Source organism: Hypomesus nipponensis, chromosome 13, assembly GCF_054491055.1.
Source record: "Hypomesus nipponensis isolate SF chromosome 13, ASM5449105v1, whole genome shotgun sequence".
NCBI classification, from domain to species: Eukaryota; Metazoa; Chordata; class Actinopteri; order Osmeriformes; family Osmeridae; genus Hypomesus; species Hypomesus nipponensis.
This window is the reverse complement of record NC_140373.1, coordinates 368,019-391,620: the sequence shown is the minus strand read 5'-3', so window position 1 is coordinate 391,620 and position 23,602 is coordinate 368,019. Positions and strand designations below refer to the sequence as shown.

The following is a 23,602-nucleotide window of genomic DNA, read 5'->3' as shown; positions in this document are numbered from 1 at the left end:
ATCCTTGCTCCAGCTCAGACTATGATGTGATAAGAATGGCGTTTGAAATGCCGCATTGAAGACGTCGTCTCTTTTCTTAACTGTGTCTTTAAACTGGTACAAGTTTCTGCGCACATGCGCACAGCGGTCTGTTGAGTTTTCTTCAACCTGAGGAGCTGCTAGCCGTTAGCCGCTAACAAGCCCAGCACTGGCTAGCTACTCTGCTAGTGTGGATACACAAGACCCGCTGCTAGCTAAAGTGCGCCGCATAGTTGTTTTTCCGAATGGATTAAATGGAAGCGCCACAACACCAAAGGGCTAAACATCACATTAACGAGGGCCTGTAAAATAGACTGGACAACAATGACTAAACCTTGCATTTATGAAGACTTGCTAAATCCCCCCTCTCCAAGACCACCAGCAACAACATCGCTGTTATTGACTACTGCTGCAATCCAGATGATTCCGGGGCCACAATTGAAAAGGACTTTTGGTCCTTTTGTTCACTTTAAATGTTGAGAACATCATATTGTGGCGCAAATATCTGTGGGACTACCGCACCACAATCGAATCCTTTATGACCAAACCATAAGCTAATTGTCGGTGGAATTGTTTACGCTTTAAAATGGCTGCTGAAATGTAGGTTTGGTTGAGAATCATCTTCAGTAAGATGTTGTAAATGTTGCCACAATGTTTCTTTCTTGACGTATAAGTGGAAATTTGGGACTATGCGTTGCCTTCAACATTTTTGCAGTATTACTCGCTGAACTGATTTTTCCACCCGTAACTGCAGGAGGCAGAGTGAAGGGAATTTATTTTATGATTACAGTTTAATTCGTGAGCCGTCAGCTTTTGCGTCAATCTATTTTTTATTTTAACATTTTCGCTTTCAAATAGCTTTTCTTTGTGCTCTAGATGCAGTAGTTTATATCCAATTGATTATGCAAAGCATTCAAAAAACATTCACCACCACTACCCTGAATCAGACCACCAGTTAAACAACCTGGGGTACCAAGAACCCAAGACTTACCAAATAGAGGCCTTGGTCTTTTGACTTTTTCAAAAGGTAAAATGGATGCTGGGACATGTTGGACTTCTTCGTTCCCTGTCAAAGCCAGGCAGAGCCTAGACGGCGGACTGCAGGGTATCAGGCAGAGCAGAGACAGCGGACTGCAGGGTATCAACAGATACTTGCTGCTGTATGTTTTGTTCTACTTGGTGCTCTTCACACACGCCTCCCCGGCGGATTCTTGTGATAAAAACTGCCTGTCTGGGAAGTGTGTCAATGGGACATGTGTCTGTGACCGAGGATGGGTTGGTGACCAATGCCAGCACTGCCAAGGAAGGTTCAAGTAAGTTGTCTGTTTTGTAGCAGTTCCTTGTTACAGCAATGTTTAGAGCAGAAACAACCATGATACGTCTGTAGGTACATACATGACATGTAGCTGTAATTATAAACGGTCTAAATCTCTTGACTAAAGTCGTACTATCCCAGGGTTGATCTGTGTTCCAGTAATTGTTCCAAAGATATGGACAAAAACATGTTGTAGTTTATGTCACCCTTAACCTTACTTAACTTGTGTTTTATAAAATACATGTTAAGAATGGCTTGTGTGTAGATAGATGAGTCAGATTACATGGATCATTCCTCCTCTGGTATCCTGGAGGTCAGCGCTCCAGTCTCTCTGGTGCTTGGGCTGGGAGCTGTAAGGGAGCTTGCTGGAGATCACCAGAATATCTGCCTGATGTGACAGTGTGGTGTGGGTCATGGAGGAGTTGCAGGGCTGGGTCATGGAGGAGTTGCAGGGCTGGGCCATGGAGGAGATGCAGGGCTGGGCCATGGAGGAGATGCAGGGCTGGGCCATGGAGGAGATGCAGGGCTGGGTCATGGAGGAGATGCAGGGCTGGGTCATGGAGGAGTTGCAGGGCCGGGCCATGGAGGAGATGCAGGGCTGGGCTGGGAGGAGATGCAGGGCTGGGCTGGGAGGAGATGCAGGGCTGGGTCATGGAGGAGTTGCAGGGCTGGGTCATGGAGGAGATGCAGGGCTGGGTCATGGAGGAGTTGCAGGGCTGGGCCATGGAGGAGATGCAGGGCTGGGCCATGGAGGAGATGCAGGGCTGGGTCATGGAGGAGATGCAGGGCTGGGTCATGGAGGAGATGCAGGGCTGGGTCATGGAGGAGTTGCAGGGCCGGGCCATGGAGGAGATGCAGGGCTGGGCTGGGAGGAGATGCAGGGCTGGGCTGGGAGGAGATGCAGGGCTGGGTCATGGAGGAGTTGCAGGGCTGGGTCATGGAGGAGATGCAGGGCTGGGTCATGGAGGAGATGCAGGGCCGGGCCATGGAGGAGATGCAGGGCTGGGTCATGGAGGAGATGCAGGGCTGGGTCATGGAGGAGATGCAGGGCTGGGTCATGGAGGAGATGCAGGGCTGGGTCATGGAGGAGATGCAGGGCTGGGTCATGGAGGAGATGCAGGGCTGGGCTGGGAGGAGATGCAGGGCTGGGCCATGTAGGAGATGCAGGGCTGGGCTGGGAGGAGATGCAGGGCTGGGCCATGTAGGAGATGCAGGGCTGGGTCATGGAGGAGATGCAGGGCTGGGCTGGGAGGAGATGCAGGGCTGGGCCATGTAGGAGATGCAGGGCTGGGTCATGGAGGAGATGCAGGGCTGGGTCATGGAGGAGATGCAGGGCTGGGTCATGGAGGAGATGCAGGGCTGGGCTGGGAGGAGATGCAGGGCTGGGCCATGTAGGAGATGCAGGGCCGGGCCATGGAGGAGATGCAGGGCCGGGCCATGGAGGAGATGCAGGGCTGGGTCATGGAGGAGTTGCAGGGCCGGGCCATGGAGGAGATGCAGGGCTGGGTCATGGAGGAGATGCAGGGCTGGGTCATGGAGGAGTTGCAGGGCCGGGCCATGGAGGAGATGCAGGGCTGGGCTGGGAGGAGATGCAGGGCCGGGTCATGGAGGAGTTGCAGGGCCGGGCCATGGAGGAGATGCAGGGCTGGGTCATGGAGGAGATGCAGGGCTGGGTCATGGAGGAGATGCAGGGCTGGGCTGGGAGGAGATGCAGGGCTGGGTCATGGAGGAGTTGCAGGGCCGGGCCATGGAGGAGATGCAGGGCTGGGTCATGGAGGAGATGCAGGGCTGGGCTGGGAGGAGATGCAGGGCTGGGCCATGGAGGAGATGCAGGGCTGGGCTGGGAGGAGATGCAGGGCTGGGCCATGTAGGAGATGCAGGGCTGGGTCATGGAGGAGATGCAGGGCTGGGCTGGGAGGAGATGCAGGGCTGGGCCATGTAGGAGATGCAGGGCTGGGCTGGGAGGAGATGCAGGGCTGGGCCATGGAGGAGTTGCAGGGCTGGGCCATGGAGGAGTTGCAGGGCTGGGCCATGGAGGAGTTGCAGGGCTGGGCCATGGAGGAGTTGCAGGGCTGGGCCATGGAGGAATTGCAGGGCTGGGCTGGGAGGAGATGCAGTCACTGTAGAATGACAGACAAAGATGTACAGTAGAGAGTAGGAGAGAGATAGGTGTTCAGTAGACAAGAGGAGAGAGAGAGGTGTACAGTAGAGAGAGGAGGACAGAGGGAGGTGTACAGTAGAGAGAGGAGGAGAGAGAGAGGTGTACAGTAGAGCGAGGAGGGGAGAGAGAGAGGTGTACAGGAGAGAGGAGGAGATAGAGGTGTACAGTAGAGAGAGGAGGAGAGAGGGAGGTGTACAGTAGAGAGAGGAGGAGAGAGGGAGGTGTACAGTAGAGCGAGGAGGGGAGAGAGAGGTGTACAGGAGAGACAGGAGGAGAGAGAGGTGTACAGGAGAGAGAGGAGGAGAGAGGTGTACAGTAGAGAGAGGAGGAGAGAGGGAGCTGTACAGTAGAGAGAGGAGGGGAGAGAGAGAGAGGTGTACAGGAGAGAGGAGGGGAGAGAGAGAGGAGAAGAGAGAGGTGTACAGGAGAGAGAGGAGGTGTCAGATGGAGGGTTAATGAGGATGGAGAACTCTGCCGTTGAGGTGTCTATAAATAGAATCTGTGTTCAGTTCTGGTAGAGCACATCTGTCTGTCTGTCCCTGCAGATTATAATACCAGTCAGACAGACCAGCTGGCCAGTTACAGACAGACACATTGTTGTTCTGTGGACATGCTGACTGTCACACTTGAGGTTGAAGTTAACCATTCATGAAACACTTGAGATGGGACATCAATGTTTAAAATACACTGTCTGTTAATATTTAAAGCAGACAGTACAGTGTTGTATTCATCAGCTTGATGGACTCAGTGGAAGCAGGAGTCTCCCCTGTTCCATCAGGGGTCTCTCTGAGGCCTGTGGGTGAACACAGGCCTGCCCCATCAGGGGTCTCTCTGAGGCCTGTGGGTGAACACAGGCCTGCCCCATCAGGGGTCTCTCTGAGGCCTGTGGGTGAACACAGGCCTGCTCTCCAGGAGTGTGTATGTCAGCTAACAGGTGTGTGTGTAGCTGAACATGTCTGTGTGTTTACAGCCCAGTGTGTCGTCTGTCCTCTTGTGTTACAGCACACTGCAGACTAAACACTGCAGACTAAACACTGCAGACTAAACACTGCAGACTAAATACAGACTGACGGAAGCAGAGAGAGGGCTACACAGTGGTCCAACCAGGAACCACTAACCCTAATGCAGACTGGCAGGGCTGCAGGCAGGCAGGGCTGCAGGCAGGCAGGGCTGCAGGCAGGCAGGGCTGCAGGCAGGCAGGGCTGCAGGCAGGCAGGGCTGCAGGCAGGCAGGGCTGCAGGCAGGCAGGCAGTATGACGAGAGAGAACAGCAACAGAAAGGGCATCTAAGGTGACAGCTAGATTCACAGAGTGAAGAATTAACTTGTTCACTGTGACTCAGTTGACAGGGCTGTGATCCAATGTTCTGGGGTCAAAACATCTACCGTACTGACCCAGGTGACCTGATGTGATGCTGTTTAACAGCAGGAACTGATCCTGGAGGAACACGAACAAGTTTGACTTGCATCATCACAGACAAAACATGAGCCAATGGGTGTCAGACGTTAAGGGTGTGGTTGTGTCTGAGGCTGTTGGAGGTGGATTATGTGACATGATAATACAATTTCCACCTAAAAGTATGAGCTAATGTTTAATCTGTTTTCTCCTGACCTATGCCTGCTGAGTCCGAGCAACCTAAGGTGGTGCTGGTGGGAACTGTGAGGGTGTAGAGGGGGTAAACACACACACACATTTCCTCCACAAGTGTGAAAACATGTCTCATAACATGCTGAAGCTTCACCATTCACACCCTGCTAGACCTCCACCATCACAGCCTGTCAGAGCACCATTCACACCCTGCTAGACCTCCACCATCACAGCCTGTCAGAGCACCACTCACACCCTGCTAGACCTCCACCATCACAGCCTGTCAGAGCACCACTCACACCCTGCTAGACCTCCACCATCACGGCCTGTCAGAGCACCACTCACACCCTGCTAGACCTCCACCCCTAAGAGGAGACATTCTGTTGATTTGTGACTGTTTTTTCCCTCCTCCTCTGCATTGAAGCCCATGTCAGCGCTGGGATGTTCATGATGTGATATGAGGAGAGTACTTCCTAGAGGACTGTGTGGGCTGGGAGTAGGTTTGGGCTTAGAGACGGACTGCAGTGGAACATATAAAATATTCATGGAGACGCTGTGAATAACTCACCCTGACCCTCCGACCCCAGCTCTCCCTCTCCCCTGATTGGTGGACCGAGGTGTTGTCTGGGCCCCAGCTCCCCATGAGCCCCCATGGTGCTCTCAGTGTGGGGTGTCTGCAGGCCTGGTGGCAGATGACCTCCAGGCCAGTGGAACCCTTGGGTGATGCTCTCCAGGGTAGTCTGTATTTACCAGACACAGTGTAAAGTAACATGTCAGCTACCAGACACAGTGTAAAGTAACATCTCAGCTACCAGACAGTGTAAAGTAACATCTCAGCTACCAGACACAGTGTAAAGTAACATCTCAGCTACCAGACAGTGTAAAGTAACATTTCAGCTGGTGTGTGTTGTGGTTAGGCGTTCTGGAACTAAACTAGCTAGTCTCTCCTTCCGAGAGACATGTTGATCTGTCCTCTGGGGGACTGTGAACCTTCCTGGAGAGACTCAGACTTCGCAAGTAGGTTGGATCCTATTTGAGCCCATGTGACTAACAGCCTAGGTTGCCATAGAAACAGACACTGACTTGTGTCGGTTCTTTTACGGATATTCCCTGCCACCCGGACACTGTTCACCTCATCACTGATCCTGTTAGGATGAACCATCCATGGATATAGCATGAAAGTTTAGACAAACAATCTGGAATTAGCTTTCAACCTTTCAAAAATATTTGTTCAAAACATTTTTTTAAACATTTTACCTTTCAAAGCTTTTGTCAAAACTGTTTTGGGGGGAGTTTGCATGATACATCTGCTCTGGTATTGTATATCATTGGTGGACTGGTGACCTGTGTGTGTGTGTGTTACAGGTTGACAGAGCCTTCCGGATACCTCACTGATGGGCCAATCAACTACAAGTACAAGACCAAGTGCACCTGGCTCATTGAGGGCTAGTGAGTAGACCAGCCTCTTTCGCATCACCTTGCTAGCTATGCTATTGATCAGACCAGAGGTGTCAAATTCATTTTAGGTAAGGGACCACATACTGCCCACTGTGATCTCAAGTGGGCCACACCCAGTGGCGGTTCTAGCACATTGTGCGCCCAGAGCATTTGACGTCAAATGCGTCACAAAGCGAGCGCTGCTGCCTGCCTGTTGCAATGAACTAAACGTTCCTAATCATAAACCTGCATATTCTTAAGACATTTGGATTCGGAATAGCAGTTACTTTTATAGAAATGCGATTTATGTCCTTCTGTAATTTTCAAACTTGGCAAAGACATCCGACAGGCTGAGCCGGCTGTCCTGGCTGGATCTGGCACCCGGGCAGTATGTTTGACACCCCTGGATTAGACTAATTTTGTTAGCATCACCATGCTAGCTATGCTAGTGTGTAGACCAGTGTTTCTCAACTTTCAGACCAAGGACCACGTGGCCAATAAATAAAAACTTGCGGACCATTTAACTAAATAGTAGGCTATGTCCCCGGAATCAAATCAAATCAAATTTATTTGTATAGCCCTTTTTACACGCAAGCATGTCACAGAGGGCTTCACATACGCCCATAGAACTGCCCCTCAACCAACCTAAACCCTCAAGGAAGACAAGGAAAAACTCCCAGAAAAACTCCCAACGGGAGAAAAAATGGAAGAAACCTTGGGAGGAGCAATTCAGAGAGGGATCCCCTCCTCCAGAGACGGTTGGCAAGAGAGAGGAGCAGAACACAAGCTAAACATAGTCATACAGTGTCAATGGGTTTTAAAACACCAAAAATCCATTGTTCGGCTTTATAGACGTTGGAACAGGCCTCCAGACCTGCCGCCATACAATTGTTAGCGGCACATCATTTTTTTTTTACTGAATGTAGGCTCTTCTGCTAATTATTATTTCCGCTAATGTGGCGGGGATGTTTGACTACGCCACTCACAGGTGGGGTGAGAGACCCTTAGTTAAATACTATATCTAGGACTTGTGTCCTGTCCACTCAAATGAACTGTACAGAGGCTGGGCTATCAAAAGAATAAATGTTTTTATTTTATACACAACAGTAAAATCAAATGGTATGTAATGGTACGTTAAAAACACAAGTTCACGGCAAGCCAAAGCACATGAGGTATACACATCAAACCACTCCTCAAATCAAACAACTTGAAAACAAGATAAACAAAAATGTGGGAAAAAGTGAGGTTGGCACTAAACCGCCACAGTAGAATAATAAATGTATTAGTAATAATATAAATAGCCACAGTATTTACATATTAATAATTTCCAAAGAAGCCGTACCGACCGCTGATGCACTCGGATGTCCACAGTCAATATCCCACTAAGGAGGCGTTTAGCTAATTGGTACAACAATAATTAGTCAGTTACAGTTAACATATGGCTAAATACCAGTGAAACCAATGTCATGCATTGCCAGCCTACCTGAATCTTTGGTGCCGGTGCCTAAAGCACTAGGTTACCCACACAGCAATAATTGCCTCCAATACCTACCACTACTTAAACTATCGCTGGCGCTCATTATTAAGGAATGAGCGCCAGCTGTGAGTTGGCTAGAAGTTCCACGGTCCTAGCGCTACCCGGTTACACTAAGAAAAAATACAAGTTGAGACTGCTCAACAATCCTAGTGTTAATCAAGCACGGAGCCAGACGTTGTAAATATTCTAGCCCAAACCCAGGACATATGGGTTTGATGTGATGCAGATAGGGATTTACACACAAAATGTTTAGCCATTATTTGAGCGCAAAATTGTTTTTGGAGATTTGTGTTAAATAAACAGCCGTTTTTCAATCGGTAAAACCTTGTCTAGTGATGCCATCACTCCGGCCCGCTCCTATCCATCCTCCTTGACGCGTATCGTTACGGTTGGGCCGCCCGGCCCAGTAATCGCCTATTAGATAAAACTTTTTTAGAAAAGACGGGCTATGGACCCAACCAACTCTATTTGGGAGGGGAGAACTCCCTCACATTGTACAACCAGAGAGACTCTGGTACAAACCATGCAGAGGCTGCGATGTCAGAATGCAGAACGCGTTTAGTGCATTTTACTGTAATAGGCTACTACTGACTGGTTTCTTCTTTCTGAGTTGTATGTTAGAAATGTCGCAATAATTTACTTGTGGCCGTCGCGGACCACTCCAGGGACAGTGGGGGGACCAGTGGTCCGCGGACCACACTTTGAGAACGACTGGTGTAGACCAGCCTTGTTAGCTTCACCATGCTAGCTATGCTAGTGTGTAGACCAGCCTTGTTAGCTTCACCATGCTAGCTATGCTAGTGTGTAGACCAGCCTTGTTAGCTTCACCATGCTAGCTAAGCTAGTGTGTAGACCAGCCTTGTTAGCATCACCATGTTAGCTATGCTAGTGTGTAGACAAGCCTTGTTAGCATCACCATGATAGCTATGCTAGTGTGTAGACCAGCCTTGTTAGAATCACCATGCTAGCTATGCTAGTGTGTAGACCAGCCTTGTTAGCATCACCATGTTAGCTATGCTAGTGTGTTGACCAGCCTTGTTAGCATCACCATGTTAGCTATGCTAGTGTGTAGACCAGCCTTGTTAGCATCACCATGTTAGCTATGCTAGTGTGTAGACCAGCCTTGTTGGCATCACCATGTTAACTGTGGATGTTTCAACAGTGGTGAAACCTTCCCCATGTTTCCTTCTGCAGCCCCAATGCTGTCCTCAGACTGAGGTTCAACCACTTTGCCACAGAGTGCAGCTGGGACCACCTGTACGTGTACGATGGGGACTCTGTCTACGCCCCTCTGGTCGCTGTGTTCAGGTGAGCGCTCCCTGGCTACCGTACACCCCCAACAGCTAACAGGACAGGTCATGTATTCTCACTTCCTGTGAGAATACTGTTGCCAGGTATACAACACTAACAAGCCTGCAGGACATTTATCAATGTCCTCACTTCCTGGATATTGTCCACTGTTTGGAACCACACATCTATGCTTAATTTGTAGCGTCCAGGGCGAGGAAGTATCACTAACACTACTCTAGAGGAAGCCAGGAAATGCTAGACTAATCCCCATTCTAGAAACAATAATGTGTTCATGTAGCAGACAACGCAATAATTTATTTACATTTATTCATTTAGCAGACGCTTTTATCCAATGTGACTTCCAAGAGAGAGCTTTACAAAGTGCATAGGTCACTGATAATAGCAACAAGATGGCCCCGAAGCATTGCTGGTAGCCGAAACAAGAAGCACACATTGTGAACAACCAAAAAATAAGTGCCAAAGGGAAGAACCATAAGAGCATGTAGTTAAGCAAGTTACAATTAAACAACATGAATCTCTAAGTGCAAGTGTACCTGTAGAAAAAGCAGCAACAGTAAAAATAAGATTAACTAAAATAGAATGTTTTGCAACGAATACAACAGTTTAAATCAGTTGCCACTAACCAACAAGAACAACAAGTCTCTAAGCAAGAGTCATTGTGATCCTTGAGGAAACTAGCATTGGGTTCAGCAAACCATTCCTAAGTACCGTTGTACTCCCGGAACAAGTGCGTCTTGAGCCTTCTCTTGAAGGTGGAGAGACAGTCTGTGTCTCTGATGGAGGTGGGGAGTTGGTTCCACCACTGGGGGGCCAGGCAGGAGAAGAGCTTGTGTTGGGACCGGGGGGTCTTGAGCGGTGGGACCACCAGGCAGTTGTCTGAAGAAGACCATAGGTGGCGGATGGAGGTGTAAGGCTGCAGGAGATCCGGGGGTGGGGGTTTGAGAACCCAGGACAGTGTATCCTGTAGTGAGGGTGAACCAGGACAGTGTAGTGAGGGTGAACCAGGACAGTGTAGTGAGGGTGAACCAGGACAGTGTAGTCAGGGTGAACCAGGACAGTGTAGTGAGGGTGAACCAGGACAGTGTAGTCAGGGTGAACCAGGACAGTGTAGTGAGGGTGAACCAGGACAGTGTAGTCAGGGTGAACCAAGACAGTGTAGTGAGGGTGAACCAGGACAGTGTAGTGAGGGTGAACCAAGACAGTGTAGTGAGGGTGAACCAGGACAGTGTAGTGAGGGTGAACCAGGACAGTGTAGTCAGGGTGAACCAGGACAGTGTAGTCAGGGTGAACCAGGACAGTGTGCAGCTGCTCTCAGCGCTGGAGCAGCTGGTTCACTCTAGTCAGGATCAGATAGCGTCTCCTTCCAGATCTTGTAGCTGCTTCAGGTCCATCTGGGAGGGAGATAAGACCAAACTCGTATATTGTTCACATACAGGAAGTTGCTCACTGAGTGAGGAAGTGACGTGGTGTGCTTCTGAGGGGAGGTGACCCCATGTTGTGTTGTCAGTGGTCTGATAGTGCCTGAAGTCCGGATCAATGAGACTGTACCGGAGGTGGAGACCAGCTCTGGATACGCGCTGTTGCACTTCTTCAGCGACGCCGCCTACAACCTCACAGGATTCGAGATCTTCTATTCGTAAGTATCTGTGTGTTTTCCTCTCTCTTTCCTCTCTTCTTCCTGTCTTTCTTTTCCCATGTCTCTGTGTCTCTCTCTGTGTCTCTCTCTCTGTCTCAATCTGTCTGTCTCTCTGTGTGTCTCTCTCTCTCTGTGTCTCTCTCTCTGTCTCAATCTGTCTGTCTCTCTGTGTGTCTCTCTCTCTCTAACAGTGAGGAGTGTTTGAGTTGTTATTGTGTCGTTCAGATGGGTTTCATCCATCACTGCTCTGTACGCAGCCCTGGAGACAGGACACTAACATGTGTATTTGTGTGTGTGTGGTGTGTATGTTTGCCCCTGAAGGATCAATTCCTGCCCCAATAACTGCTCTGGCCATGGGAAGTGCACCACAGGGAACTCCATCGCCAGCCGTGTGTACTGTGAGTGTGACAAGTACTGGAAGGGCGAGGCGTGTGACATCCCCTACTGCCGCAACAACTGTGGCAGCCCAGACCATGGCTACTGTGACCTCACCGGGGAAAAGCTCTGCGTCTGCAACGACAGCTGGCAGGGTGAGCAGTCAATGAGGGGCTGGATGGATGAGGGACTGGATGAGTGGATGGGTGAAGGAGAAGCTGGATGGATGAGGGAAGTCTTGATGAATCAGTAACGATACTGCTTCTCTAGTCCTCTGGGGCCCCCTAGTGTTGTCCCTAGGCTATGCAGCCAGGGGTTAGGGTTAGGGGTGTGTGTGCGTGGGTGTGCAATGTGAAAATCACTGTTGTCATGGTGACCAGTGAGGGAGAGAGACTCCAGCTGGATTACCCAGAAGGCCGTGTGGTGGCACTCTCGGTCTGACTGCTTGAACTGGGGCACTACACACACACACACACACACACATACACTCTCAGTAACTCCCTCACTCACTCTCCCCCTCTCTGTCTCACTCACTCTCCCCCTCAAAAATAAATTGCCAAAATTGGACAGTGCCTGTGGTTTAAATAGCTCTAGTTTTGTTGCTGCTAAGCATGGCTGCCCCTCCCCCTGCAGGTCCAGATTGTTCCTTGACGGTGCCGTCTACAGAGTCGTACTGGGTGCTGCCCGGGGTGAAGCCGTCAGGGGCGTGGCTAGCGCGGGCATCCCACAGAGCTGTGCTGCAGGGCCAGCTGGTGTGGCTGGTGGGAGGATACTCCTTCAACTACAGCTCCTTCCAGATGATCCTCAAGTCAGTCCTGCCTCACCTCGCCTCATGTCTGTTCTCCCTGCCTCTGCTGCCTATACTCTCTGCCTCTGCTGTCTCTACTCTCTGCCTCTAGTGCCTCTACTCCCTGCCTCTGCTGCCTCTATTCCCTGTCTCTACTCTACTGTCTCTCCTCCCTGCCTCTACTCTACTGTCTCTACTCCCTGCCTCTGCTGTCTATAACTAAGTGTTGCTGTTGTTGTGTTGCTTAGTTACAACCTGGAGAGTGGTGTGTGGAACACGGTGCCTAGCAACAGCGGGCCCCTCCCCAGATACGGCCACTCCCTCGCCATCTACCAGGTCAGAGGTCAACCTCTCTTAAAGGCATGGCTTAACTATTGGCAGTGACATAAACTTTGTGTTTGGCAAAGTTTGCTGCTTCAGTTGTTGTGGTGTTGATTCACATTGTTTCTAGATTATTGTGCAAAGTGATCAGATGGATTTTAAGTAAGAGCTTCATTGACAAAATGTATATCTCAAGACATTACTAACATTTCACTGTTTATGGGCCCTGGGACAAAACAACCCCCTAACATAATTTCACTAATCACATCATCAGCACATGGGAAAGGGTGAACAAGGACTAGTAAGGTGAAGTCAGTGTCATTCTGTTTGGACTATAATAGCCTAACCCTATAGGGTTAGGGTTAAACCCTATTGACCATTTTTGCCAAAAGAAGCCATTATAATAATTTTTGCAAAACCCACATTTATGTCATAGCCAATACTTTAGTCCATGGCTGTACACCCTAACCTCTCTAAGCTCTCTAACACCAGACTGCAGCTCTAGCATTCAACAAGTCTGCTCACCTCCCTCCCTCCCTCCCTCCCTCCCTCCCTCCCTCCCTCCCTCCCTCCCTCCCTCCCTCCCTCCCTCCCTCCCTCCCTCCCTCCCTCCCTCCCTCCCTCCCTCCCTCCCTCCCTCCCTCCCTCCCTCCCTCCCTCCCTCCCTCCCTCCCTCCCTCCCTCCCTCCCTCCCTCCCTCCCTCCCTCCCTCCCTCCCTCCCTCCCTCCCTCCCTCCCTCCCTCCCTCCCTCCCTCCCTCCCTCCCTCCCTCCCTCCCTCCCTCCCTCCCCACCCCTCCAGGATGACCTCTACATGTTCGGAGGGAAGCTGGAGGCGGGGCCTGCCAATGTGACGGAGGAACTGTGGGTGTTCCACACCTCCAGTCGTACCTGGTCCCAGGTGCGCCCTGCCCCCGGCCACGCCCAGGTGCATGCTGTGGAGGGCCACTCAGCCCACATCGCACTGCTGCAGGGGGGCGAGGCTGTCATGGTAGTGCTGTTCGGCTACTCACCCATCTACAGCTACATCAGCAGCGTGCAGGAGTACAACATCCGTGAGTGCTGGCTGGGGTGTGTGTGTGTGTGTGTGTGTGTGTGAGAGAGAGAGAGATTACAGAACTGTCCCTGCACCTCCCCCTCTCTCCTCTGGGAGGCAGTGTTACCTCATAGCTGCTGGTACAAGTTGAAGCATCAGTTAAAGGATTCTGAGTGTGTGTGTGTTGCCATGGTTCCCAGGGACCAACACGTGGTCGCTCCCGGAGACGCGTGGGGCGGTGCCGCAGGGAGGGTACGGCCACAGCAGTGTGTACCACGCCGCGAGCAGCAGCGTGTTCCTGCATGGAGGCTACAAGGCCCTGCCTGCCAACAAGTATGGACTGGTGGACCACCTGTACCGCTACCAAGTCCACACACACACCTGGTGAGCACACACACACACCTGGTGAGCACACACACACACACCTGGTGAGCGCACACACACACCTGGTGAGCACACACACACACACCTGGTTAGGACTCCCACTCCCACTGAGCTGTGTGTGTGTGTGTGTGCAGGACCATCCTGAAGGAGAGTGGTTCTCCCCGCTACCTGCACTCGTCTGTGCTGCTCAGTGGAACCCTGCTGATCTTCGGAGGGAACACGCACAACGACACGTCGCTTAGCAACGGGGCCAAGTGCTTCTCTGCCGACTTCCTGGCCTATGACATTGGTAAGCCCCACCCACTTGCCAGTGAGCCAATAGGAGCTTAGCAAGAACATCTGATGTCAAACTCATGATCAAGCTGACTTGACGGTGGTTGTGATGTGTTGCAGTCAGGCTTATGATGTGTAGAATGTATATCATGTCTATCCTGTCTCCCAGCCTGTGATCAGTGGAGCGCTCTGCTCAAGCCAGATCTGCACCGGGATGTCAACCGCTTCGGTCACTCTGCCGTGGTCAGCAACGGGTGAGTCTGGGGTTAGAGGCCACATTTACTGGTGACCCTGACCCTGGTTACATGACCCCTGACACTGGTTACATGACCCCTGACCCTGGTTACATGACCCCTGACACTGGTTCATGACCCCTGTGTGACCCCCCCCCCCCCCCCCCAGGTCCATGTATGTGTTTGGAGGGTTCTCCGGCGTGCTGCTGAACGATGTGCTGGTGTACCAGCCCCCACGCTGCCAGGCCTTCCAGGACCAGCAGGCCTGCCGGGGGGCGGGGCCCGGCCTGCGCTGCATCTGGGCCCTGCAGCGCTGCTCCGCCTGGGAGCCCAGCATCAACACCACCACCCCCGCTCCCTTCTGCCCCCCCAGGCCAGGTGAGAGGGAGGGAGGAGGGCTTAGGAAGGGTTCCAGCCTCACTTTGTTTTTCAGGGTTTAGAGAAAACAGATGTTTACACATGAAGGATGTACCAGGATGACTGATGCTCTCCTGCCCATCTCTCTCCTGCCCATCTCTCTCCTGCCCATCTCTCTCCTCTCCTGACCATCTCTCTCCTCTCCTCTCCTGATCATCTCTCTCCTCTCCTCTCCTGATCATCTCTCTCCTCTCCTCTCCTGATCATCTCTCTCCTCTCCTCTCCTGATCATCTCTCTCCTCTCCTCTCCTGATCATCTCTCTCCTCTCCTCTCCTGATCATCTCTCTCCTCTCCTCTCCTGATCATCTCTCTCCTCTCCTCTCCTGATCATCTCTCTCCTCTCCTCTCCTGATCATCTCTCTCCTCTCCTCTCCTGATCATCTCTCTCCTCTCCTCTCCTGATCATCTCTCTCCTCTCCTCTCCTGATCATCTCTCTCCTCTCCTCTCCTGATCATCTCTCTCCTCTCCTCTCCTGATCATCTCTCTCCTCTCCTCTCCTGATCATCTCTCTCCTCTCCTCTCCTGATCATCTCTCTCCTCTCCTCTCCTGATCATCTCTCTCCTCTCCTCTCCTGATCATCTCTCTCCTCTCCTCTCCTGATCATCTCTCTCCTCTCCTCTCCTGATCATCTCTCTCCTCTCCTCTCCTGATCATCTCTCTCCTCTCCTCTCCTGATCATCTCTCTCCTCTCCTCTCCTGATCATCTCTCTCCTCTCCTCTCCTGATCATCTCTCTCCTCTCCTCTCCATCTCTCTCCTCTCCTCTCCTGATCATCTCTCTCCTCTCCTCTCCATCTCTCTCCTCTCCTGATCATCTCTCTCCTCTCCTCTCCTGATCATCTCTCTCCTCTCCTGATCATCTCTCATCCTCTCCTCTCCATCTCTCTCCTCTCCTGATCATCTCTCTCCTCTCCTCTCCTGATCATCTCTCTCCTCTCCTCTCCTGATCATCTCTCATCCTCTCCTCTCCATCTCTCTCCTCTCCTGATCATCTCTCTCATCTCCTGCCCATCTCTCTCCTCCCTTCAGTCACGGTGGATGAGCGCTGCTACAGGTTCTCTGACTGCAGCAGCTGCACCTCCAACACTAACGGCTGCCAGTGGTGCGACGACAGAAAGTGCCTCTCTGCCTCCAGCAACTGCACGGTGGTGAGCTGGCCACCGGGGAAGCAGAGCGCAGTGCCCACACTGCCCACAGAACTGTGATTAAGCAGACCAAGCATCAAAGCTGTTTAAACACGGCTTCTGTTAGTTTCTATGGCAAAATTGAGATTCAGTCAGGGCTGTGTTGAACCATCGGCTTTCCCAGTACTCACTTTGCTCCTAAACATTTTAAAGGTCATCCAAAAATCACCCACCTTTAATTTTGTTCCATATTCATATGAATTACAAAAGGAGATATTAGGCAGAATGATTGTATCAGTCAGTCACTTCCTTGTTCAAACAATTAATTAAATCGGGAATAAGAATGTTTCGACAATTAGTTGATTAATCCCTCTAGTAATTGGCTGATTAATCAATTATCAAAATAATCGTTTGTTGAAGCCCAAACTCAGGTCTGTCTTCCCTGTGCCTCCAGAGTGTGCGAGTGTTTGAGCAGTGTGCAGTGAGGAGCCAGCAGAGCTGTAGCCGGCTGGCTAACTGTCGCAGCTGCTCCCTCAACCCCAGCTGTCAGTGGGACCCTCACCAGATGGAGTGCCACGCCCTTCCAGGTGAGACCTGACCCCTGACCTAGGTACAGTCCTGTGGTAGACAAATTCTATCCCAGATACTGGGTTAACCCTAACCCAGAATGATCTAGTGTCTCTTTACACACACACACTCAAAGAGAGAAGGCAAAAGTACAAACATCCTTTTCAACCTTCCCAAAAAAATAAAAAAACTCAAATGTCAACCTTTCAAAAAAAGACAGCTTTTCAAAGCAGTTTTCAAATGTACCTTTTCAACCTTGAGTTTGATCAGCCTTTCAAATGTTTTTTATTTTTTATTTATTTTTTATTTATATATTTATGTTTATTGAGCATCAATGATACAAATTATGACACAAAGTTTTTTTCAACCCTTCAAAAGTTATTTCAAAACTGTTTTTGGAAACAGAAAAGTGTTTTGAAAAACGTTTCCCAACTTTTCTCATACACACACATACACACAAAATATCCACACACACACACTGATGGGCCTGGGCCTGGTACTGGGAGGCTGGTACCGGGAGCCTGGTACCGGGAGGCTGGTACCGGGAGCCTGGTACCGGGAGCCTGGTACCGGGAGCCTGGTACCGGGAGGCTGGTACCGGGAAGCTTGGTACCGGGGAGGCTGGTACCGGGAAGCTTGGTACCGGGAGCCTGGTACCGGGAGGCTGGTACCGGGAGGCTGGTACTGGGAGCCTGGTACTGGGAGCCTGGTACTAACCTGCTGTGTGTGCTTGCTGTGCAGCCCAGCTGTGTGGAGAGGGTTGGAGCCAGGTGGGGGAGGTGTGTCTGAGGATCAACTCCAGCAGGGAGAGCTACGACAATGCGCAGCACTACTGTAAGAACCTGGCGGGGAACATCGCCTCCCTCAGCTCTGCCAGTCAGGTCCACTTCATCCTGGAGGAGCTGCACAAACTTCAGCAGCACCACAAGGTATGACCCCTGACCTGGCCTGTGTATTAGCCTGTGTCTGTACCAATCTAGTCAAGGGTAGGTCAACTGGTGTTGTGCTAACCCTTCGGCCCCCCTGTCTCTCCCTCTCCCTCCCCCTTCTGACCCCTCCCCCTTCTGACCCCTCCCCCTTCTGACCCCTCCCCCTTCTGACCCCTCCCCCTCTCCCTGGCAGCGTCTGTCCCCCTGGGTGGGTCTGAGGAAGATCAACGTGTCGTACTGGGGCTGGGAGGACATGTCCCCCTTCACCAACTCCTCCCTGCAGTGGCTGCCTGGGGAGCCCAATGACTCTGGCTTCTGTGCCTTCCTGGAAGAGACGCAGGTGTCCGGGCTCCGGGCCAACCCCTGCACCGCCCCCGCAGACGGCCTCATCTGTGAGAAACCTGCTGGTGAGGCCTGGCGCACACATTGATATACATACACACACACACACACACACATAGATACACACAGGCACAGTTCCCAGTTGAAGTTCCCCTCCCCCTGCCCCCCTCCCCAGTGAGCCCCAGCCAGAGTGGCCGTCCCTGTAAGATGGCGTGCTCGCTGAGGACCAGCTGTGCCAACTGCACCAGCCAGGCCATGGAGTGCATGTGGTGCAGCAGCAGCCAGCGCTGTGTGGACTCCACCGCATACGTCGTGTCCTTCCCCTACGGACAGTGTCTGGAGTGGCAGACCGGAGACTGTGTGGGTGAGGCTGGGGAGAGGGGGAGGCTGGGGAGAGGGGAGAGGCTGGGGAGCGGGGGGAGGCTGGGGAGAGGGGGGAGGCTGGGGAGAGGGGGGAGGCTGGGGAGAGGGTTGAGGCTGGGGAGAGGGGGGAGGCTGGGGAGAGGGGGAAGGCTGGGGAGAGGGGGGAGGCTGGGGAGAGGGGGGAGGCTGGGGAGAGGGTTGAGGCTGGGGAGAGGGGGGAGGCTGGGGAGAGGGGGGAGGCTGGGGAGAGGGGAGAGGCTGGGGAGCGGGGGGAGGCTGGGGAGAGGGGGAGGCTGGGGAGAGGGTTGAGGCTGGGGAGAGGGGGGAGGCTGGGGAGAGGGGGAAGGCTGGGGAGAGGGGGGAGGCTGGGGAGAGGGGGGAGGCTGGGGAGAGGGGGAGGCTGGGGAGAGGGGGGATGCTGGGGAGAGGGGGGATGCTGGGGAGAGGGGGAGGCTGGGGAGAGGGGGGAGGTTGGGGAGAGGGGGGAGGCTGGGGAGAAGGTTGAGGCTGGGGAGAGGGGGGAGGCTGGGGAGAGGGGGAGGCTGGGGAGAGGGGAGAGGCTGGGGAGAGGGGGGAGGCTGGGGAGAGGGGGAGGCTGGGGAGAGGGGGGAGGTTGGGGAGAGGTGGGAGGCTGGGGAGAGGTGGGAGGCTGGGGAGAGGGGGGAGGCTGGGGAGAGGGGGCGTCTGGGGTAGGCTGGGGAGAGGGGGGCATCTGTGCGAGAGTATTGGGCGAGGGTGGGTGTTTTGGGTGAAGGTGTTTGTTTGTGTGTGTGTTAGAGAGAGAGAGCGATTGAGGGTGGAAGGGAGAGAAGAGGGGAGGGAGGGAGTGTTGGGAGGGAGTGTTGGAGGGAGGGAGGGGGGAGTGTTGGGAGGGGGGAGTGTTGGAGGGAGGGAGTGTTGGAGGGAGTTTTGGAGGGAGGGAGTGTTGGAGGGAGGGAGTGTTGGAGGGAGGGAGTGTTGGAGGGAGGGAGTGTTGGAGGGAGGGAGTGTTGGAGGGAGGGAGTGTTGGAGGGAGGGAGTGTTGGAGGGAGGGAGTGTTGGAGGGAGGGAGTGTTGGAGGGAGTGTTGGAGGGAGTGTTGGAGGGAGGGAGTGTTGGAGGGAGGGAGTGTTGGAGGGAGTGTTGGAGGGAGGGAGTGTTGGAGGGAGGGAGTGTTGGAGGGAGGGAGTGTTGGAGGGAGTGTTGTCGATCTCCTCTACAGAGTTGTAACGGAGCGTTCCAGTCAGTCTCCCGTCCTCTGTCTTCTATTCCTTTATTTCCCTTTTTTCATCCTTCTTGCTGTCACTTTTTTTTCTCTTCACTGCCTTTCTCCTCCCCCCTCCCCCCCCTCCACCTCCCTCCTTTCTCTAACCTTCACTCTGGTTCTGAGTCATGAGTCTTGTTTGGAATACAAAGTTCCACTGTGAGACGTGATCAGTGATCCTTCCAGTCCTTACTCCTTCCTCTCTCCCTGCTACCCTACATCCAGACCTTCCTCTCTCCCTGCTACCCTACATCCAGACCTTCCTCTCTCCCTGCTACCCTACATCCAGACCTTCCTCTCTCCCTGCTACCCTACATCCAGACCTTCCTCTCTCCCTGCTACCCTACATCCAGACCTTCCTCTCTCCCTGCTACCCTACATCCAGACCTTCCTCTCTCCCTGCTACCCTACATCCAGACCTTCCTCTCTCCCTGCTACCCTACATCCAGACCTTCCTCTCTCCCTGCTACCCTACATCCAGACCTTCCTCTCTCCCTGCTACCCTACATCCAGACCTTCCTCTCTCCCTGCTACCCTACATCCAGACCTTCCTCTCTCCCTTCTACCCTACATCCAGACCTTCCTCTCTCCCTGCTACCCTACATCCAGACCTTCCTCTCTCCCTGCTACCCTACATCCAGACCTTCCTCTCTCCCTGCTACCCTACATCCAGACCTTCCTCTCTCCCTGCTACCCTACATCCAGACCTTCCTCTCTCCCTGCTACCCTACATCCAGACCTTCCTCTCTCCCTGCTACCCTACATCCAGACCTTCCTCTCTCCCTGCTACCCTACATCCAGACCTTCCTCTCTCCCTGCTACCCTACATCCAGACCTTCCTCTCTCCCTGCTACCCTACATCCAGACCTTCCTCTCTCCCTGCTACCCTACATCCAGACCTTCCTCTCTCCCTGCTACCCTACATCCAGACTGTACTGCCTCTTTCCTCAACCCTGCCTTCGTGTGTGTGTGCGCGGGTGTACCATCTCATCTGCCATTGTCTGATAGAACCTTTAACCATTAAAACTGCTTTTATGTCGGGTGTCTGAGTTGGGGTCATGAAGTCTTTCTGGAAATGTAACCGTCACAAATACCTATTTAGTTACCATGGTGAGTTCTGTTTTAAATCATCCCTGTATGTTGTGCAGCCGAGTGAGAGCCCTTCTGTGAAGCAATGCAAGGCGGCTGTCATTCTGCTTTCAGAGCAGAGCAATCTTTTCCTGTACGGTGTGTGTGTGTGTGTGTGTTTGTGTGTGAACAGGCACTTGACAGTGAAATTAATCAGTTGTAGCCCAAATGCTCCACAGGAAGCATGAAATATGATCTTGGTAAGGCTAACTCATAATGAATCCTCACCATGGCGGCCATCTAGTCCCAGTTGTACTGCTACTTCTGATCTTCAGAATGAGAACACTGAAAGGTAATCCTGACTACCATGTTCACACGTTTCCTGTCTTTAAAAGGAAAAGTATCATGCGAGGCTTTGTTGACACTGCTGCTGTTGGTTGTCATGGTTTCACATCCATTAAGAGGATGTTTTGTCTGGCTAACAGAAGAGACAGGGTTCGGTTGTTGTGGCATTTCTCAGGGCTAGCGCTCAGTCCAGACCGATAATTAGGTGGGCTTGACATTTGGTGATGTGATTGCTCAACACTTTCTCCTAGTTTTGTTATTATATCTGTGCTATTCTGAGCATCTCTACCTGTGTTCTGAGTGTGTTCCTTTGTTCTGAGTGTGTTCCTGTGTTCTGAGTGTTTTCCTGTGTTCTGAGTGTGTTCTGAGTGTGTTCCTGTGTTCTGAGTGTGTTCCTGTGTTCTGAGTGTGTTCTGAGTGTGTTCCTGTGTTCTGAGTGTGTTCCTGTGTTCTGAGTGTGTTTCTGTGTTGTGTTCCTGTGTTCTGAGTGTGTTCTGAGTGTGTTCCTGTGTTCTGAGTGTGTTCCTGTGTTGTGTTCCAGCCCTAAACTGCTCGGGGCTGCGTACGTGTGTGATGTGTCTGGAGCAGCCAGGGTGTGGCTGGTGTGAAGACCCCAGCAGCACGGGGAGGGGCCAGTGTGTGGAGGGCTCCTACCGAGGGCCCATGAAGGGCCCCAGCCAGAGCCACACCCCCTCCCAGGACATGACCCTGGAGCCAGGCTTGTGCCCCAAGGAGAAGGGCTACGAGTGGGCTTTCATCCACTGCCCTGGTGAGAACACACCCTCTTCCACACACACACCCCCCAGTAGGCCTTCATGCTCTGTGTGTAAGTTGACCCTTCCTGGCCTTGACACACTCAGTTCCTCATGTTTCATATTGAGTGAAACCTGGTCCGGTGTGGGAAGCAGGCTTCAGGAATCCCACCAGTCAGTAATGTAAGACTGAAGACCCCCCCTCCCCCCGTCTCCTGCCTGCTTCCAGTAACTTCCAGGACCGTGGGTCTCATGTAAACTTTGCTACACACACATCCTCTACGCACACATCCTCTACGCACACATCCTCTACGCACACATCCTCTACGCACACATCCTCTACGCACACATCCTCTACGCACACATCCTCCTACGGACGCGGCCCTAGCCAGACGCCATGTTAGTCGAGTTGGGTCTAATGTGGAGGCTAACTCACCACATACAGGTCTAATGTGCAGGCTAACTCACCACATACAGGTCTAATGTGCAGGCTAACTCACCACATACAGGTCTAATGTGGAGGCTAAGCGTGCCAGTGTAACCTCTGGTCTCTCTCCTCCAGCGTGCCAGTGTAACCTCTGGTCTCTCTCCCCCAGCGTGCCAGTGTAACCTCTGGTCTCTCTCCCCCAGCGTGCCAATGTAACCTGTGGTCTCTCTCTCCCAGCGTGCCAGTGTAACCTCTGGTCTCTCTCCTCCAGCGTGCCAGTGTAACCTCTGGTCTCTCTCCCCCAGCGTGCCAGTGTAACCTCTGGTCTCTCTCCTCCAGCGTGCCAGTGTAACCTCTGGTCTCTCTCCCCCAGCGTGCCAGTGTAACCTCTGGTCTCTCTCCCAGCGTGCCAGTGTAACCTCTGGTCTCTCTCCCCCAGCGTGCCAGTGTAACCTCTGGTCTCTCTCCCCCAGCGTGCCAGTGTAACCTCTGGTCTCTCTCCCAGTGTGCCAGTGTAACGTGTGGTCTCTCTCCCAGTGTGCCAGTGTAACCTGTGGTCTCTCTCCCAGTGTGCCAGTGTAACCTGTGGTCTCTCTCCCCCAGCGTGCCAGTGTAACCTGTGGTCTCTCTCCCAGCGTGCCAGTGTAACCTCTGGTCTCTCTCCCCCAGTGTGCCAGTGTAACCTGTGGTCTCTCCCCCAGCGTGCCAGTGTAACCTGTGGTCTCTCTCCCCCAGCGTGCCAGTGTAACCTCTGGTCTCTCTCCCCCAGCGTGCCAGTGTAACCTCTGGTCTCTCTCCCCCAGCGTGCCAGTGTAACCTCTGGTCTCTCTCCCCCAGCGTGCCAGTGTAACCTCTGGTCTCTCTCCCCCAGCGTGCCAGTGTAACCTGTGGTCTCTCTCCCCCAGCGTGCCAGTGTAACGTGTGGTCTCTCCCCCAGCGTGCCAGTGTAACCTGTGGTCTCTCTCCCCCAGCGTGCCAGTGTAACGTGTGGTCTCTCTCCCAGTGTGCCAGTGTAACGTGTGGTCTCTCCCCCAGCGTGCCAGTGTAACCTGTGGTCTCTCTCCCCCAGCGTGCCAGTGTAACGTGTGGTCTCTCTCCCCCAGTGTGCCAGTGTAACCTGTGGTCTCTCTCCCAGTGTGCCAGTGTAACCTGTGGTCTCTCTCCCAGCGTGCCAGTGTAACCTCTGGTCTCTCTCCCCCAGCGTGCCAGTGTAACCTCTGGTCTCTCTCCCCCAGTGTGCCAGTGTAACCTCTGGTCTCTCTCCCCCAGCGTGCCAGTGTAACCTGTGGTCTCTCCCCCAGTGTGCCAGTGTAACCTGTGGTCTCTCCCCCAGTGTGCCAGTGTAACCTCTGGTCTCTCTCCCCCAGTGTGCCAGTGTAACCTGTGGTCTCTCTCCCCCAGTGTGCCAGTGTAACCTGTGGTCTCTCCCCCAGTGTGCCAGCGTAACCTGTGGTCTCTCCCCCAGTGTGCCAGTGTAACCTGTGGTCTCTCTCCCAGTGTGCCAGTGTAACCTGTGGTCTCTCTCCCAGCGTGCCAGTGTAACCTCTGGTCTCTCTCCCCCAGCGTGCCAGTGTAACCTCTGGTCTCTCTCCCCCAGTGTGCCAGTGTAACCTGT

General features: G+C 52.9%; 1 protein-coding gene across 1 annotated transcript in view; it reads left to right on the top strand.

The window, feature by feature from the left end:
• The first annotated feature begins 129 nt into the window (after positions 1-129).
• Positions 130-23,602, top strand: part of atrnl1b (attractin-like 1b) — a 60,383-nt gene continuing 36,910 nt past the window's right edge. The window contains 18 exon segments of the mRNA XM_084670106.1: positions 130-1,331; positions 6,446-6,529; positions 9,249-9,362; positions 10,873-11,001; positions 11,323-11,531; positions 12,010-12,184; positions 12,412-12,499; positions 13,286-13,538; positions 13,720-13,903; positions 14,038-14,192; positions 14,346-14,430; positions 14,579-14,787; positions 15,858-15,976; positions 16,407-16,539; positions 17,261-17,448; positions 17,642-17,855; positions 17,966-18,154; positions 21,350-21,577. Of these exon segments, the coding sequence (XP_084526232.1) occupies positions 1,051-1,331; positions 6,446-6,529; positions 9,249-9,362; positions 10,873-11,001; positions 11,323-11,531; positions 12,010-12,184; positions 12,412-12,499; positions 13,286-13,538; positions 13,720-13,903; positions 14,038-14,192; positions 14,346-14,430; positions 14,579-14,787; positions 15,858-15,976; positions 16,407-16,539; positions 17,261-17,448; positions 17,642-17,855; positions 17,966-18,154; positions 21,350-21,577 (3,037 nt within the window). The 5' untranslated portion in view covers positions 130-1,050.